This window comes from Crinia signifera, chromosome 5 (assembly GCF_055691185.1).
Source record: "Crinia signifera chromosome 5, ASM5569118v1, whole genome shotgun sequence".
Classification (NCBI taxonomy): Eukaryota; Metazoa; Chordata; class Amphibia; order Anura; family Myobatrachidae; genus Crinia; species Crinia signifera.
This window is the reverse complement of record NC_139221.1, coordinates 329,310,307-329,329,949: the sequence shown is the minus strand read 5'-3', so window position 1 is coordinate 329,329,949 and position 19,643 is coordinate 329,310,307. Positions and strand designations below refer to the sequence as shown.

The following is a 19,643-nucleotide window of genomic DNA, read 5'->3' as shown; positions in this document are numbered from 1 at the left end:
ATATAGATTGGCGCCAGGCTAAGGTGAGTATTTGCAGAGTTGGTCTGTGAACCAGCAAAGGTTGTTTGTGTGGGAGACAGGAGGGGGACAGGGCCAAAACTCTGGGCAGATGGCCTCATAGGTGCGTCGACCTCACAGGAATCTTCCATGTAAGGTCATTGGCCAATCTGCCTCTGCATGGTCCAGAGACCCTGGTATCCAAACCATGTAGCAAGCAGGGTTGGTCCTAGAAAGGACCTGGGTTAAGGGGCAGTGTGAACATGTATCTGTGGTCATTCGACTGGGTCCTAATAACACGCTATGGAGAGCCACTTTCCTGGCGCGTGGAGATGATGTCATCTCTAGGTACCGGCAGAAGAGAAGCCGCCAATAACACAGATCTCAAACCAATAAATTCTTACCTCCTTTGGAAAACTAGAATCGGGGAGATTGTGTGTGCAATAAATTCCAAATGCAATTTGACCTTGTGTGAATTCATCAGTAAGCGTGTAAGTAGGATTTCTGTGTGATTAATTATTTTATTGTGAACACTGGACTGTCTGCATATTGTAGGCGCTACCTATATTTATTGGATGTGCTGTTTTCCATCCCATTATAGCAGTAGCCAAATCAGTATGGACACCAGATACTCTAATTAAACAAATGTGTTTAGCTAAAGAAAGATTACTCACAAAAATTCTTACCCTTACAGCTATTATCAGCAGCAGCACGCTATGGATGAGCACACACTAGCAGACAAAAGGCCTTGTGTGATCTTAATAACCTGACCTAGGTTTATGGATGTTAGTAATGGCTATATATATATATATATATATATATATATATATATATATATATATGGTACTTATGTAATATCTAGGCTCCCGTTTTTCTTATGAGACCGCGTCCCCTTGCGGGGCTCGTTGCGCTCGCCACGCTTCGGGCACGGTGGCTCGCTGCGCTCGCCACACTATATAAAATCAACTCCATGCGTAGTTGGATAGTAGGGGTATGAAAAAATGGGGTGCATTTAACATGGGAGCCCAGATAATACATAAGTACCATATATATATATATATATATATATATATATATATATATATACACAGAGAACTCCCCAATGGGGAAAACAGCACTCACCAGACTTCTTAAGAAGTAGTCACCCGGGATCAGTGTCCCAATCGATTTATTCAGTCAAAAAGGAAGAAGACCTGCCGACGTTTCGGTCCCTGAGGACCATTCTCAAGGCAGTACAGCAATGCAGCAATCAACAGCGTCGTTCAAACCAGTGTGTCAACGCGGTAACAGATAATCTTTCTTCTCTATGAACACATCCTTGTATAATGCATCAGGTGTAGTATAACATACATGAACAATCAATGAGAAGGGTTATACTGTACTTTATTAGGTGGACACAGTGCAATACAGGAACAAAAATAGCAGTCAGCTCACTATGGCCTGGTTCACAGTTGTACGATATGCCGATGTTTCCTCAATTGAGCGTTAATCGGTGATCTGTGCATGCGTCATTTGCCGCGATGCGCACGTTTGCCAATTGAATTGCAATTACGCCAGCATTGAGAATTCATTTGCGATTGATTGACAGGGTGGGTGCGATTTGTGGTAGACAACAGGAAGTTGCCGCAAATGCTCAAGTGTGTTGCAGACGCTTTGGTCGATGTTTCTCCATGGATCAACATCGATGTTGCAAGTGTGTACACGGTTGCGGGCATCTGCGAGGGCTCCGGCGGGCGCCTCTGTACAAATCCCGCCGGCTGTTGCATTTAGAATATTCGCACATCCTCCGGAAAAAACGCATCTACAGCTGCATTAGCGACAACTATGAATCAGCCCCATAGTCTTGCTGAGGTTAACGCGTTACCACACAAAGGAGCTTTTCAGGAAGAGGAATCCCAGCGCCAGGGCAATGGCGCTAAAGCTGTATTTGACGTTGGCGCCGGCGCTGGTGTTGCACAGATCTGTGCTGCAGCAGGAAACGGAGGTCGAGGCCACCAGAGCGTTGAAGCCGACCGCTGTGCAGACCGCTTGGCATGATTTGGTGATGGTGGAGGTAGATAATGAACCTACGGAAGAGAGGACATGGAATTAACCGCCTGCGACTGGACTGAGCATCTAACATTCTAATTACTAAAGCCCCATACACACCCGGCGATATTCTGTACAATATTGCTCAAAAAGGGCTTTCTGTGCTTTATTGTTCCCCATATCGCCTAGTCTGTACACTCAATATCGTTAACGATGAGCGCATCAATAATGACCCCCTTCCTCGTCCTGCATGTTCAGGTGAGAGAGGTCCTCGTTATCAATGACTATGCATAGCCGTCACTCCCCCCGCTGACCCCCCACCTTCCCTCCCTTCCGCCTGTCTTACCAATGCCGACATAGGACACGGAGGTCTCGCAGTAGCCTTCGGTGCTGGTGCAGTTTGTTGTTCCTGTTATGCAGTTGGCGTTGCTGCTCTGAGCTGTACAAGTGTAACACTGCAGGGAGAAAGCTGCGGGAGAAACAGAGGACGTTACCATCGTTGTACATGAGCGATACATTCAATTACATAGAACCCACTCTGATGCTTCCAGTCAGCACCACTGAGCGCGAACGCCTTGTTACGGTCCCTAGCGGAGCACACCTGTCACCCCCGACGTCACATCTGGCTATAGTTACACCTACTTGTTCTATTGCTGGGCACGGGTAAATCTATCATACCTGCGGTGCGGGTGTTCTAACGGCGGCGATGGGAGGGTGGGGACATAGCGCATGTACTATTACAAGTACTGCGCTTAGCGGTCAAACCTAATTTATGAACGGTCAGCATCGCTGACCGTTCCGCCACCTGTAGCTGTCGACTTCGACAGCTGCAAACGGCGATGCCCTATGCCTACAGCAGGGACAGCGCTGTCCCTGCTGCTGGCTCTGAGTTGCGCTGGGATCTCGCGTGAGTAGCGAGATCCCGCGCATGCGCAGTGAGCCAGCCGGGGGAGAAGCAGACAGCGCGTCAGTGTTAACTGACGCGCTGTCAGCTGGAGGGGACATCGCCGGAGGGGGGAGTTAGCGCTCCCCCACTTCGGCGGCAAGATCTTAGTAGATCTTGTCGGTGTCCCCTTCTGCTTCGCCTCGCTAATGAGCGCCGCTTTAATAAATCTACCCCTTGGTACTCTGGGGTAGATTTATTAAACATCGATCAGGGGAATATGCGCTATCTTCGTGCGTTATTGCAGGGCGCTATGCTTCCCCTGATCTATGACACCCGCGATGTGGGTGTTTGAGGTGCAGCGATGTGGGGCAGTCAGTATAGCGCAGGGACATTATATTACTGTCTGCTCCTGCCTCCTACCTTATTTCCTAAGCTGATTTGTGGGCGCGCGCAAGGGGGATTTTCTCCTCTTTTCGCCGTTCATTTCTGGCGCTGCGGGTCTCTCTTCTCCTACTGCTTGGTCTCCGGCGTCTTCAAATTTAAACTGCGCATGTGATGGGTACACAGCACCCCCGGCGAACATTACCCGGTGCATGCGCAGTTTGAATTTGAAGACGCCGGAGACCAGCAAGCGGAAAACTGCGCATGCGCCGGGTACACAACGCGAGACCCAGGTATCCTGCGCATGCGCAGAAGATGCCGCCGGACGCCTAGAGCATTCGTTATGGGAGGAAGCGTTTCCCCGGCAGGAGGGGATAACGCACTCCCATAACGTGCAGGCAGCTATTAATACATTCGGGCGAAAATCAGGTTCACTTAGCCCATCACTGTGCCCATAACGAACGCCACGCCACCAATGATAAATCTACCCCTCAGGACCATATTCTAATTCATTCGCTCCCCTGCGCGTTCGCACAGGGGAGCGATGCTTTGCAACTGTGCATGAGCATAAACATTTATGCGCATGTGCAGCCTCTTGGTGCAAGTGGGCACTGCGAATTAGTGGGGACGTGGGTTGGCGGCGAGGGGCCGCACCCATGGGAGCTCCCAGTGTTTTATGGGCGTAAAAGGACCGATACCCTAGCCATCTGCACCGACCGCATCGCCACCTACCCACCCGCCAACCATGAACTGTCCCGTGGAAGAACCCTGAAGGGCTGCATCTTTTGGAAAAAGCACCAGCAGCCGGGTCACCGTGGTTAGACGGAGGACACTACTGTAGCTGGAGCGAGGACGGCGAGCCTGAGTTCAATTGAACGCACAACTGTGCACCTTATCTTAATCTACACCGAACTGGCAAATATTGATAAATAATTATCCACCTTTTTGGCATGCAAATAATATTTAAACTAACCACCTAACAGCTGTGAGAGAGCTTTGGTGACTGACATAAAGGGAGAGATTTAATAGGATGAGAGATTCAGACAGTGAGAGATTTGGTGAGAAATTTCCATTTTTTTTTAAAGAGGCAATCATTTACACTGCAAAATCAAACTGGTTTAGCAGTGTAAATGATTGCCGCTTTAAAAAAAAAATTGACATTTCTCACCGAGGGCCAAATGTAATAGGGTGAGAGTTTCAGAAAGTGAGAGATTTTGGGAGAGTTTTCCCATTTTTTTAAAGCAGACATCAATTACATGGCAAAATCAACCTGGTTTTGCAGTGTAAATGATTGCTGCTTTAAAAAAATAGGAAAACTCTCCCAAAATCTCTCACTTTCTGAAACTCTCACCCTATTACATTTGGCCCTAAAGGTGCCCATACACTAGTAAGATTTAGCTTCAGATCTGGCTGGTTGGAACAAAAACATGGTTATGGATGAGTGACAGTTTGTCAGTTTTCCAGTGTTTCCAAGCAAATGGTCAACTGTCATTTGCTCTCATCCATAACCATGTTTTTGTTCCAACCAGACAGATCTGCAGATAAATCTGCGTGTGTATGGCCACCTTAAGACTGGATTTACTAACACATTAATCCCAAATGCCTCTTCACCATACTAATGGAAAGTTGATTATCACCATATAGCGCTATTATTACTTTTTAAAAGTATTTCTGTGCATTTGTTATTTTTATATTGTACCAGCCGGTGATTACTATAATTGTATTGTTTATATCTATCAGTAAATAAGTCATTTTAACTATCTCTGGATTGGTGCTGTTCTTTTTCCTTGATCTATTAACCCCTTGAGTGGTATGCCCGGAAATTTTCCGGGCTCAGCTGCGCTGCCGCAGCGGGCTGTCCCGGAAAATTTCCGGGCATACCACTAATATAGAATAGGTGCGCGCCAGTGAGCATTACTGAGCTCAGGTGTACTCTTACCTGTCCCTATGCAGACGGCGCCCAGCAGAAGGATGCTTGTGATATGGGCTGTCATTGTCATCGAGCTGTAGTACCTGTAGTACAGTAGATCTGCAGTAGCTGTATACTATACTGGAGTACCCAGACCTTATATATATATACATCTCTGTGTGTTTGGAAATCTCTGTTTCCATGAGTACCCCAGTTCTTGTCGCCCCTAACCTCACAAACACAAACACTGGTTGTATAGAAGACAAATGCCAGGAGTGTCAGTGAGTGACCTGCGCACGTCAACTGATACATATGTGACCGTTACACATTAACTCCCTGTTGTCACATTAGAGATCATTCTTGTTACAAGCTGAATATATCATATTACACAGACACTACGCACATACAGATCACACACTGGGGGAAATTTACTAAGAATACCAATACGATTTTTTCGTATTCTTATTACGAATAAATACGAACGAATGCGGCAGTTTTAGCCGTGTGCAAATTTGTGTTAATGGAGATAATGTACAAAGCAGTCAAATACGACTGATGGCGTATCCATTCGTATAGGACTGATCCGTGCAGGCTGCAGTGTGTAAAAAAAACCAAAAAAACAGTGTGGGGTTCCCCGCCCCACCACCGTAACCAGCACCAGGCTCAAAAAGCCGGGGCTGGTCTTAAAAAATCAGGGAACCACTGAAATAGTGCTGACTTTTTAAAACCAGCCCCAGGCTCCAGGGCCTGGTCTGGTTCCCAAAAATACGGGGGTCAAAACTAATAGGGGTCCATCGTATTTTAAGAACCAGCCCCAGGCCCAATCAGCCAGCAGGGTAATGCCACAGCCGGGGGGAGACTTTGTATACATGTCCCCCCAGCCAAAGCATTTATCCCTACCGACCAGTCAGACTGGGCTGGGGGAGTGGGGTCCCCCCCCTCCAGAACTTACCTGCCCAGGCTGAAGCCTGGTGCTGTCCCCGGTGACCCTGGGCGTTGGGTACCGGGCTGAACTTTGTGTGAAATATAGCATAATAAACTATTGTCTAATACTATGGAACTATGAGTCCCAGCAAGCCTCCCCTGCATGCTGGGACCAGGAGAACCACAAGTCCCAGCATGCAGGGCTTTAAAGGGCCCGCTGGCATCTTGTAGTTCCACAGTAATAGAAATAGTAAAAAAAAACACACTAACACATGAAAAATAAAGCTTTATTACATCCAAGCCCACACATACTGATATATATGTAGCAGGCTACATCTTTGTCCGGCGCCCGCCAGATCCCTTTCACTGGCGAGCGCCGGCGATAGGGACTCGGACGCGCATGTGTGTCCCAGTATCACGGCGGCTGGGCAGCATCTCCCTGCCCGTCTCCGCTTCAGGGAGATGCTGCCAGGTTCGGGGGGGGGGGGGGGGGGTGTCAGGGTGGCAAGGGGGGGAGGTGGTGGGGACCCGCGGCAGGCTCCATTGCGTCTCGTGCGCGTGCTCCCTTGGTGGTAGCGGGCGCTGGCGATGGAATCGCCAGCCCCTGCAAGGATGTAGCCTGCTACATCTGTACTTACCTAAATTGAGTCCGTAGGTAGGTCCCCGGGTCCGGTGTCCCGATGTCCCGTATTTTTTTGAAAATTAGGAATCACCATTCTTTTGATTGGTGATTCCTATTCGTATTTCCCAATGGCGTATACATTCATATTTGTAAATACAAATCCGAATGTGCCATAAATACGAAACGCCTAAAAAAATCGTATTTTACGATGCAAATACAAATTTTTTAGGCGTATTTGCCTTAGTAAATTTCCCCCACTGTGTACAATATTCGTTTACGGTTCTGTAATCATATCAGCAATGTTTGGCAGGACAGGCTGGGACTTGCAGTGCTACAGTAGTTGGAGAGATGCAGGTTGCACTAATCTTAAAGTAACAGCCTGATAAAGACCACAGCACCCCCACATCGCTCACCCCAAAATTCCATCACGTGACAGTTACTCCGATATAGCATCACATGTTCCTTACATCACCACATGCCCATCAGTCAGACCTATCCCTCACACCACCCACATGCCCATCAGTCACACCTGTCCCTCACACCACCCAAATGTCCATCAGTCAGACCTATCCCTCACACCAACCACATGTCCATCAGTCAGACCTGTCCCTCACACCACCCACATGCCCATCAGCCAGACCTGTCCCTCACACCCCCCACATGCCCATCAGTCATACCTGTCCCTCACACCACCCACATGCCCATCAGCCAGACCTGTCCCTCACATCACCCACATGTCCATCAGTCAGACCTGTCCCTCACACTACCCACATGCCGATCAGTCAGACCTGTCCCTCACACCACAATGCCCTCAGTCAGACCTATCCCTCACATCACCCACAATCCCATCAGTTAGACCTATCCCTCAAACCACCATCCCATCAGTCAAACCTATCCCTCACAACACCATGCAATCACCATGTCCATGTCAGACCATGTGATGCTGATATTAGTGTCTCCTGTGCACATCACATGTATCATGTGACGCTGATATTAGTGTATGTTATAAACATTGCATGTATTCTGTGAAGCTGACATTAGTGTCAGCTGTGCACATAGCATGTATCCTGTGGCACTGATGTTAGTGTCTCCTGTGCACATCGCATGTATCCTGTGGCGCTGATGTTAGTGTCTCCTGTGCACATCAGATGTATCCTGTGCCGCAGATGTTAGTGTCTCCTCTGCACATGGCATGTATCCTGTCACTCTGATGTTAGTGTCTGCTGTGCACATCGCATGTATCCTGTGACGCTGATGTTAGTGTCTGCTGTGCACATAGCCTGTAACCTGTGACGCTAACATTAGTGTCTATTGTGAACATCACATGTGTGGCGCTGATGTTGGTGTCTCCTGTGCACATCACATATTTCCTGTGGCGCTGGTCTTAGTGTCTCCTGTGCACATCGCATGTATCCTGTGGCGCTGATGTTAGTGTCTCCTGCGCACATTGCATGTATCCTATGGCTCTAGTGTTAGTGTCTCCTGTGCACATCGCATGTATCCTGTGGCGCTGATGTTAGTGTCTCCTGCGCACATCGCATGTATCCTGTGGTGCTGATGTTAGTGTATCCTGCGCACATCACATTTATTTTGTGGCGTTGATGTTAGTGTCTCCTGCGCACATCGCATGTATCCTGTGGCGCTGAGGTTCCTGTGGCGCTGAAGTTAGTGTCTCCTGCACACATTGCATGTATCTTGGGGCACTGATGTTAGTGTCTACTGCACACATGGCATGTATCCTGTGGCGCTGAACTTCATGTCTCCTTTGCACATGGCATGTATCCTGTGGCGCTGATGTTAGTGTCTGCTGTGCACATCACATGTATCCTGTGGCACTGATGTTAGTGTCTCCTGTGCACATCGCATGTATCCTGTGGCGCTGATGTTAATGTCTTCTGTGCACATCGCATTGATCCTGTGACTCTGATGTTAGTGTCTAATGTGCACATCACATGTATCCTGTAGCGCTGATGTTAGTGTCTACTGTGCACATCACATGTATCCTGTAGCTCTGATGTTAGTATTTGCTCTGCACATTGCATGTATCCTGTAGCGCTGATGTTAGTATCTGCTGTGCACATCGCATGTATCCTGTGACACTGATGTTAGTATCTGCTGTGCACAGTGCATGTATCCTGTTGCGCTGATGTTAGTGTCTTCTGTGCACATCGCATGTATCCTGTGGTGCTGATGTTAGTGTCTCCTGTGCACATCGCATGTATCCTGTGGCGCTGATGCTAGTGTCTCCTGTGCACATTGCATGTATCCTGTGGCGCTGATGTTAGTGTCTCCTGTGCACATCGCATGTATCCTGTGGCGCTGATGCTAGTGTCTCCTGTGCACATTGCATGTATCCTGTGGCCCTGATGTTAGTGTCTCCTGTGTACATCGCATGTATCCTGTGGCGCTGATGTTAGTGTCTCCTGTGCACATCGCATGTATCCTGTGGCGCTGATGTAAGTGTCTCCTGTGCACATCGCATGTATCCTGTGGCGCTGATGTTAGTGTCTCCTGTGCACATCGCATGTATCCTGTAGCGCTGATGTTAGTGTCTCCTGTGCACATCAGATGTATCCTGTGCCTCTGATGTTAGTGTCTCCTGTGCACATGGCATGTATCCTGTCGCTCTGATGTTAGTGTCTGCTGTGCACATCGCATGTATCCTGTGACGCTGATGTTAGTGTCTGCTGTGCACATAGCCTGTAACCTGTGACGCTAACATTAGTGTCTATTGTGAACATCACATGTGTGGCGCTGATGTTGGTGTCTCCTGTGCACATCACATATTTCCTGTGGCGCTGGTCTTAGTGTCTTCTGTGCACATCGCATGTATCCTGTGGCGCTGATGTTAGTGTCTCCTGCGCACATTGCATGTATCCTATGGCTCTAGTGTTAGTGTCTCCTGTGCACATCGCATGTATCCTGTGGTGCTGATGTTAGTGTCTCCTGCGCACATCGCATGCATCCTGTGGCGCTGATGTTAGTGTCTCCTGCGCACATCGCATGTATTCTGTGGCGCTGATGTTAGTGTCTCCTGCGCACATCGCATGTATCCTGTGGCGCTGATGTTAGTGTCTCCTGCGCACATCGCAAGTATCCTGTGGCGCTGATGTTAGTGTCTCCTGCGCACATCGCATGTATCCTGTGGTGCTGATGTTAGTGAATCCTGCGCACATTACATTTATTTTGTTACGTTGATGTTAGTGTCTCCTGCGCACATCGCATGTATCCTATGGCGCTGAGGTTCCTGTGGCGCTGAGGTTAGTGTCTCCTGCGCACATCGCATGTATCCCGTGGCGCTGATGTTAGTGTCTCCTGCACACATTGCATGTTTCTTGGGGCACTGATGTTAGTGTCTACTGCACACATGGCATTTATCCTGTGGCGCTGAAGTTCATGTCTCCTTTGCACATGGCATGTATACTGTGGCACTGATGTTAGTGTCTGCTGTGCACATCACATGTATCCTGTGGCACTGATGTTAGTGTCTCCTGTGCACATCGCATGTGTCCTGTGGCGCTGATGTTAATGTCTTCTGTGCACATCGCATTGATCCTGTGACTCTGATGTTAGTGTCTAATGTGCACATCACATGTATCCTGTAGCGCTGATGTTAGTGTCTCCTGTGCACATCACATGTATCCTGTAGCTCTGATGTTAGTATTTGCTGTGCACATTGCATGTATCCTGTAGCGCTGATGTTAGTATCTGCTGTGCACATCGCATGTATCCTGTGACACTGATGTTAGTATCTGCTGTGCACAGTGCATGTATCCTGTTGCGCTGATGTTAGTGTCTTCTGTGCACAGCGCATGTATCTTGTGGCGCTGATGTTAGTGTCTCCTGTGCACATCGCATGTATCCTGTGGTGCTGATGCTAGTGTCTCCTGTGCACATTGCATGTATCCTGTGGCGCTGATGTTAGTGTCTCCTGTGCACATCGCATGTATCCTGTGGTGCTGATGCTAGTGTCTCCTGTGCACATTGCATGTATCCTGTGGCCCTGATGTTAGTGTCTCCTGTGCACATCGCATGTATCCTGTGGCGCTGATGTTAGTGTCTCCTGTACACATCGCATGTATCCTGTGGCGCTGATGTTAGTGTCTCCTGTGCACATCACATGTATCCTGTGGCGCTGATGTTAGTGTCTCCTGTGCACATCGCATGTATCCTGTGGTGCTGATGCTAGTGTCTCCTGTGCACATTGCATGTATCCTGTGGTGCTGATGCTAGTGTCTCCTGTGCACATTGCATGTTTCATGTGGCCCTGATGTTAGTGTCTCCTGTGCACATCGCATATATCCTGTGGCGCTGATGTTAGTATCTGCTGTGCACAGCGCATGTATCCTGTTGCACTGATGTTAGTGTCTCCTGTGCACAGCGCATGTATTTTGTGGCGCTGATGTTAGTGTCTCCTGTGCACATCACATGTATCCTGTGGTGCTGATGCTAGTGTCTCCTGTGCACATCACATGTATCCTGTGGTGCTGATGTTAGTGTCTCCTGTTCACATCGCATGTATCCTGTGGCGCTGATGTTAGTGTCTCCTTTGCACATTGCATGTATCCTGTGGTGCTGATGCTAGTGTCTTCTGTGCACATTGCATGTATTTTGTGGCCCTGATGTTAGTGTCTCCTGTGCGCATCGCATGTATCCTGTGGCGCTGATGTTAGTGTCTCCTGTGCGCATCACATGTATCCTGTGGTGCTGATGTTAGTGTCTCCTGTGCACATTGCATGTATCCTGTGGTGCTGATGTTAGTGTCTCCTGCGCACATCGCATGTATCCTTTGGCGTTGATTTTAGCGAAACACATGTAGTCACCGCTTTGTACACATCAGTGACACATAGATGAGTGAGTGACGCGGGGGGGGGGGATTGTTTTGCTCAGGCGGTGGGCGGGCGCCGTTTACTTGATTACTAGACATTGAATATATGCTGCCTTGCAAACAGGTCCGAATCAGGCCCATAATGCTTAGGGCAATTGTCAGTGTGCTGCATCAGATAGTAACACAGCAACATCATACTGTGCCCGGGGGACAAAGAGGAATTATCAGCAACTGATAACATACCTGTATATAACAGTGTCCGGGATGCAGTGTGCTGTAGTCACATGACCAGGGCCTTACACCATGTCCCCAGCAGGAGCAGACTGGGGGCATGGGGCTGATTCCCTGCAGTGTGCTGTAATCACATGACCAGGGCCTTACACCAAGACCTGCTCAGACTGAGGGGGCGTGGGGCTGATTCCCTGCAGTGTGCTGTAGTCACATGACCAGGGCCTTACACCATGTCCTGCTCAGACTGAGGGGGCGTGGGGCTGATTCCTTGCAGTGTGCTGTAGTCACATGACCAGGGCCTTACACCATGTCCTGCTCAGACTGAGGGGCTGAGGGGGCGTGGGGCTGATTCCTTGCAGTGTGCTGTAGTCACATGATCAGGGCCTTACACCATGTCCTGCTCAGACTGAGGGGCTGAGGGGGCGTGGGGCTGATTCCCTGCAGTGTGCTGTAGTCACATGACCAGGGCCTTACACCATGTCTGCTCAGACTGAGGGGGCGTGGGGCTGATTCTCTGCAGTGTGCTGTAGTCACATGACCAGGGCCTTACACCATGTCCTGCTCAGACTGAGGGGGCGTGGGGCTGATTCCCTGCAGTGTGCTGTAGTCACATGACCAGGGCCTTACACCAAGACCTGCTCAGACTGAGGGGGCGTGGGGCTGATTCCCTCCAGTGTGCTGTAGTCACATGACCAGGGCCTTACACCAAGACCTGCTCAGACTGAGGGGGCGTGGGGCTGATTCCCTGCAGTGTGCTGTAATCACATGACCAGGGCATTACACCATGTCCTGCTCAGACTGAGGGGGCGTGGGGCTGATTCTCTGCAGTGTGCTGTAGTCACATGACCAGGGCCTTACACCATGTCCTGCTCAGACTGAGGGGGCGTGGGGCTGATTCTCTGCAGTGTGCTGTAGTCACATGACCAGGGCCTTACACCATGTTCTGCTCAGACTGAGGGGGCGTGGGGCTGATTCTCTGCAGTGTGCTGTAGTCACATGACCAGGGCCTTACACCATGTCCTGCTCAGACTGAGGGGGGCGTGGGGCTAATTCTCTGCAGTGTGCTGTAGTCACATGACTAGGGCCTTACACCATGTCCTGCTCAGACTGAGGGGGGCTCGGGGCTTATTCTCTGCATTGTGCTGCACAGGATTTAAAGTTGCGATTAATAATATATGTTGTGACCCCCTATTATTATGAATTCAGATGACCATTATTATCAAGGGTGTGCTACCACTGACACAGATATATTAGACTATACAAAGGAAGAGAAAGTGTGTCTTGGGAGGTTATTCTGATCGTAGCGGCCAAACGTGCGTACGTTCCAAATCAACGTACGCTCTCCGTACGCGGCCGTTGGGGTTAAGTCCACCCACAAGTCAGCCGCATACGTACGGCCAGAAACAACGTCAAAGGGGAGTGGCGTACAATTGAGCGTACGCCAACGTACACGGACGGCCCAGCCCTTACACTCCGACAACTGGCGTACAACAGAGCGTCCGCCACCGTTTACGGACGTCTCTCGTCCGTCTTCCCCCCCGACTTCTTGCGGCTATCTGAGCGTACGCCAGCTTGCACGGACGGGTCCCTATTGTTTTCAATAGAAAACTCAGCTTATGTCACCGCTCGTGAGAGTGAGCGTACGTCCGTGCACGCTGGCATACCCTTCACATATATGGACCTGCAAATCTTGCCTTTCAACTACAATTCTGACAATTAATTAATTATTCTAATTGTTATTCAATTATTGTTTTCTATTAACTCAATTGTCTACCTTAATAAAGACCCTAATAAAACAACATTTTAACCCTCATTACATGTATATTTGTTATGTTCTAATGTGGCATTTTAATCACTATCTATGTGTCCCCATATTGCTGTTACTTTTAAATCAAGTTATGTTGGTGTTTCTGTATATGTACTAAATTATGTCCATAATTAGTTTGTCCAAAATGTGTAACATGTATACCTACCCTGATGTTATGTGTGATGTTTTAATCTAACAACATTAAATATTCATGCATTTTCACTATGTGTTATTTTACTCAAAAACACACACATTCACACATCAATCATTACCCCTCACCTCAAATTACAAATACAACTTACATTACACATCTGTATGTACCTACCCTTACAAGCCCTCTAACATATTTATTATTAAAAACACAGGCAATTTCTAACAGAATATAAACTTTTATTTTGAACAAACATAATAAGGGGGGGGGGGGATAAAAATAAATTAAATGAGGGCCTCCAGTTGGCCAAAAAGAATATATAAATATAGGAGGGTCAGGAATATTTCCCTCATGATCCGTGCCACCTCCTCCTGGTGCTGTTCAGTGTCTGTAGTGAAGGGATAAAAAAAATAAAATAATATATAACATACACAAATGTTTGTTGTATTTGTACATAATAAAAAGTTGTGAGTTATGTGTGAAGGCCACATACATTTTTAAACTACATTGAAGATGGGTCTGCTGTAAACACAGTACTAAAAAATAATATGTTAACACACACATACTGTACATAGTAAATAACATTAATTAAATTACTCCTTCTTGGATGAATGTATGCTGTATCCCAATTGGTAGTTTGGTTTTGGGGGACTCTCCTCTAACCTCACAATTAGGCTGTGCTATTTAAGGGTTATGACATTGTTGCGGCTTAAGCACTCCTTACTATTTTAAATTTAGGACATTGCTGTACAAATTATAGGCCTAAAGCTATGTTTGTAAAGCATGCATCCGCATGGCCTCACACACTATTAACAAAACAATCTATAAATTTATGTTGCACATCATGCTGGGAAGTGGAGTTACCCAACACCTGGAGCCACATAACTACAACACCACTAATGTCGGATATCTCATTGGATGTACTGTTATGTCAATTATTCAAGGGGTGAGGCATGGCCACACTCCAAAAAACCACCAAGGGGACCCTTGTTCCTGGAGAAGGACAGGCCACACCTCATGGTCGCCCTGCAGTGATATGTTGCAACTAATGTTGATGTTGGATACACATATGTGGTTGTTGTGATTGTTTATGTGTAGAAATGTGTAGGTAAACATTAGACACATTATTTACTTACGGCTAGTTGAGCCATCCTGCTCGCCGCTGGTTGGGTGTGCGGTGGTTGGGGGGGTCAGGAGCAAGGGGGATGGGATAGGACTTTGGATACTGGTAGTGGGTTGGAGTGGGGATTGGAGAGGTTTGGGGGTGGGTGGTGGAGAGGTGTAGGGGGGTTGGAAATGGGGTGGGGGTAGGGGTGTGGGTGGGGGTTGGGGAGGGGGTTGGGGTGGGGGTGGGGGTTGGGGAGGGGGTGGGGGTAGGGGTGTGGGTGGGGGTAGGGGTGTGGGTGGGGGTTGGGGAGGGGGGAGGGGGTGGGGGAAGGGGATGGCGAAATTTGGTGGGCCCCAGCTTGACCCATTGTCTCCTCCTCTTCCTCCTCCTCTTCCTCCTCCTCTTCCTCCTCCTCGTCTGGCTGCTCCTGGGCTGCCTGCTCCTGGGCTGCCTGGTCCCGGGCTGCCTGCTCCCGGGCTTCTATGCGGGCTCTTGCCCGTGCTGAAATGTTCATGTTGATGGCATAGAAATCGAAGATTGGGTTTCATAAAAAAGGGGGAAAGAAAAATTCACATTAGTCATGCTCATAACCTTCCAAATTATCATTGCTGTTATATTTCAGACATTTATCATGCAAACTAATTGATATGCTACACCCAAAAACTGAGCAACTACTTAACCCCCCCCCTATACACCCCCTATACACCCCCTATACACCCCATATACACCCCATATACACCCCTATACACCCCCTATACACCTCCTATACACCCCTATACACCCCCTATACACCCCCTATACACCCCATATACACCCCCTATACACCCATATACACCCCCTATACACCCATATACACCCCATATACACCCCCTATACACCCCCTATACACCCCATATACACCCCCTATACACCCCCTATACACCCCCTATACACCCCTATACACCCATATACACCCCCTATACACCCACATACTCAGGAACATATTTATAAAAAGTACAGAAAACATTGCAAAAAAACGCAGACATACTAGTAAATAAAAACTTACATCGGGCAATATGGCGGCGAAGTGAAGAAAGCAACACTGGCTGCCGCCGGCGCAGGTCAGACCAGCGCCGCTCAACTTGGCCCAGGCTTCTGTGGACGCCGGTCCGGGCGAAGATTAGCCGGCGGGCAGCATTATATGCCCGCCGCTTGTCCATGTTGGACACATATGGGCCCCTGGGCCCCAGGCGCCGGTCCATGACCTCAACCAAGGCCAACAGCTCCTGGGTAGAAAACGCCCTAGCCCTGGTTGAAGTCATAGTGGCAATGGCGCAGTTATTAAATGCAGGTACATATATCACTTTTGGTGCTTGCTGATTGGTGTAAAAAATTGTTTGTTTAGTATTAACTTTATTAATCCTTCTTACATTAACAAACTGGATGCGAATAGAAACTTACGCGGACCGTTCCGATATACACACACCATAACCAACAGCATGCATTCAATGTATAGAGAGGAACTGTATATACAGTGTGCGTAAAAGAATACACGCAACCGTCTACTAATAAATACGCTGCTAAAAGGGTCACAATGCAACATGTTGGTGTATGACAATTTCAGACTCATGACATATGTAAGGAAAGCATTATAACGTGATGTTTTGAAATGTGACTCACAAAGCATACACGAACTCCAACAGATACCAGCTGACAACACTCATCATTGGAATGACAGGTGCTCACATTTCACGATGTAGCACACAATGCTCCACAACCTGTGTATGTGCATATACAGGTGATTGATCAGGTGCGTTGAGACCTGCGTAATTTAAGCGGCAATTATCGGCGGGAAATATCGGCGTAAATTAGCTACTACATTGCGGGGAAAAATATACGCCCCCTTGTTCATGGCGGGAGATTAACATATAAATATTCAGTCAGATGCAGGCCAGAATTGCTGCAAACATGTCTAACTCAGACGATTCCGCAGCTGAGGACGCTCTACAGAGAGCTACAGCAGAATCCCTGCTTGAAGCTTTGCAGAAGAGGGAACAGGAGCGGAGAAGGAGGGCTCAAGAGAGAAGTAGCCTGCAAGACCAAGCGGGCCCCTCACTAACAGCCCCTGTTCAACCTCCACCAGCTCCACAAGGGCCAAGCAACCAGCCAGAACAAGAGGTTGCATCTCTCCAAACAGGTGTGACCCAGCAGGTGCATGGTGAGAGAACTGGGGCCACCAGAAAACGAGCTGCAACATCTAGGGTGAGGACTGAGCAGGATACCACCACCAAAAAGAGAAACCCTGCATTTGTAGAGGCAGAATTAAGAATTTTAGTGCCCAGAGCACGCAAATGGATCGAATTGCCAACCAGGAAGCCGGGTGCCAGTGCAAGGAGAAAGCTTTGGGACAAGATCACAGAGGAAGTGAACCAGGTGTCACCAGTGGTCAGAGATTGGCTAGCGGTGAAGAAAAGGCAAGTGTGTTTGTCCCCCTGATAATGTCATATGTGTGTACATATGTTACATGTATGTTTTGAGAATAATAGAAAGGTGTGTTTGTAGATAGTGCTACACTTCAATGTCACATGTGAACACAACCATGTCTAATAACCCACATTGATATATGAAACATGCACCATTGGTGTGATGTGAGGTTATGGGCACAGTTCTGCTCATGTGAAGTATGTGAAGTATGTGATGGGACAAGAGAAAGTGTGTTTTGGAAAGAGTTGTTGTAACATGTTCCATATGATGCAACTGAAACAAGAATGACCAAACTGTGCACATGTAGCTGGTGAGAAACTACACATCCCAGTATGCCATCCCATAGTTAAATGACTCCATAATAACCACACTGTCAAGCTATGGTGGAATGTGTAGTTTCACAACAGGTGGAGGTGCATAATTTGGCCATGGATGATGTCATTTCTGCATAGTGATCTATGTATGTGCATTTAGTGGCCTAATGAATGAGATGAGACACTGAAATGCCTCCTAATGGAGACATTAATGTGTGTGTGGGACACATATGGCTAAAAAACATAAGATCACCCACACTAGGAAATGTAACGTAGTCATGATGTTCACTAGCACAGTGGTGCACATATCTCATGGTGATATTTGTATTTTTAAACTTGTAGGTGGACAGACTTCAAAACGACACTGAAGAGGAAGATGACTGACCGGTACAACCACAGCATGTCCACCGGGAGAGGTCCTATGCCCGATAATTTGGAGTATACCCCCCTGGAGCAGGACGCCTTGGACGTCATTGATGTGGCCGAGGTCAGGGGGATCTCCAATATGGACAGTGAGCTCCCGGCGGAGGTCTTTGATGCTGCTTTTGATGGTAAGTCACAGTAATGCATTGTATTTTGAAAGGTATTTTTTAGTGCGTATGTGATGGTGACATTGTTTTCAATTATTATCCTAGCAGAAGCAGAAACCCAGGATGAACCGGCAGCATCTTCCTCTGCAGAGCCACAGGTGGAGCAAGTGGTCCAGCCTCCACCAAGACGACACCCCCAGCCCCAGCCACAGGAGACATGGGATGAGAGCGTGATGGTGATGCTGGAGAGGATCGAGCAGCAAGGGGTGGATGCTGCGCTCCGTCAGCAGCAGATTGGGGAATTTTTGGAGGATTGGAAGGCCACAAACAGGCAGCAGTGTGAGGCCTTCAACCGCATGAATGACACTCTGGCGGCTGGCATGCAAAGCATTGGCCAACACCTCAGCCGCCAGAATGACATTCTTGCGGAGCTGCTGACCACCGCCAGGTCCCTAAGGGACAATCCCCCATCTGCTGGCCCACCCCAAGCTGCTCCCCAACCTTCCACCTCTGCTGACCCTCCTGTGTCCACTAGGGGAAGACGCCGCAAGCCATCTGAGCCAAAGGCCCCTGTCCCCAAGGCCCCATCTAAAAGGGGGAAAAAAGGGCCCAAATAATGAGACCTGGTTCACTTCCTCTGTGGTTGGACCCCAAATGTTTAAATTGCACTGGACATCCACTTCCTGAGTTGGCCATCGATCCATTTTCGTGCCATGGGCATTAAAGTTCTTATTTTGACCTCTACAAATGCAGGATAAATTTTTGGTGGTGTGTATCTTGCTTAGTATTCACCCTGGTTGTTGCAGTACGTATTCTGGTGTCCCCATTTCTTTCACCATTGCATTTGCAGGGTAACACATGTTTGGAGATATGCAACCTCTTGTTCTGGCTGTTTTTTTATTTTTGTGTCTATTTTATTTGTTTATTTGATTTATGACATGAAAGTGTCAAATAAGCTGTGATGCTGAACAGCAAATAAATTTATTTTACCAATTAAAACAAAATTGGGTACTTGTTTCCTAGCACGGCCACAAATCTTATGGATCGTGTACCTTTAGTTAAGGTACACGATCCATAAGATGGACCCGATTTCCTTTGAAATCAGGTCCATTTGGCCGGCTAGGATAAAATATCGGGGGCATCGCGTCGGTCGGGACCGTTAACAATGGTCCCGACGCGACCGACGCGATGCCCGCGATTTCCCCATAGGCTTCAATGTTAAAAAATATTTTAACATTGAAATCGTGCCGGGAAAGGTAAAATATCGGGGGCATCGCGTCGGTCGGGACCATTAACAATGGTCACGACGCGATGCCCCCGATTTTTCCATCGGGTTCAATGTTAAAATATTTTTTGACATTGAAATAGTGAAAAAATGTGAAAAATGTGAAATGGGCCAATATGACCCATTTCACATTATAGATGTCCCCGTCGTCACCCCACGATAGACGCCAACCCGAAGCG

The 19,643-nt window shown here is 48.1% G+C and overlaps 1 protein-coding gene across 1 annotated transcript; it reads right to left on the bottom strand.

Annotated features, from left to right (window-relative positions):
* Nucleotides 1–1,857: 1,857 nt before the first annotated feature.
* Nucleotides 1,858–5,289, bottom strand: LOC146005831 (lymphocyte antigen 6E-like). Its single transcript, XM_083145258.1, has 3 exons — nt 5,232–5,289; nt 2,372–2,494; nt 1,858–2,063 (listed from the first exon to the last, which is right to left on the bottom strand). The coding sequence occupies exons 1-3, from the start codon at nt 5,284–5,286 to the stop codon at nt 1,858–1,860; spliced, it is 384 nt and encodes a 127-aa protein (XP_083001384.1). The 5' UTR covers nt 5,287–5,289.
* Between the last annotated feature and the right edge of the window lie 14,354 nt (nt 5,290–19,643).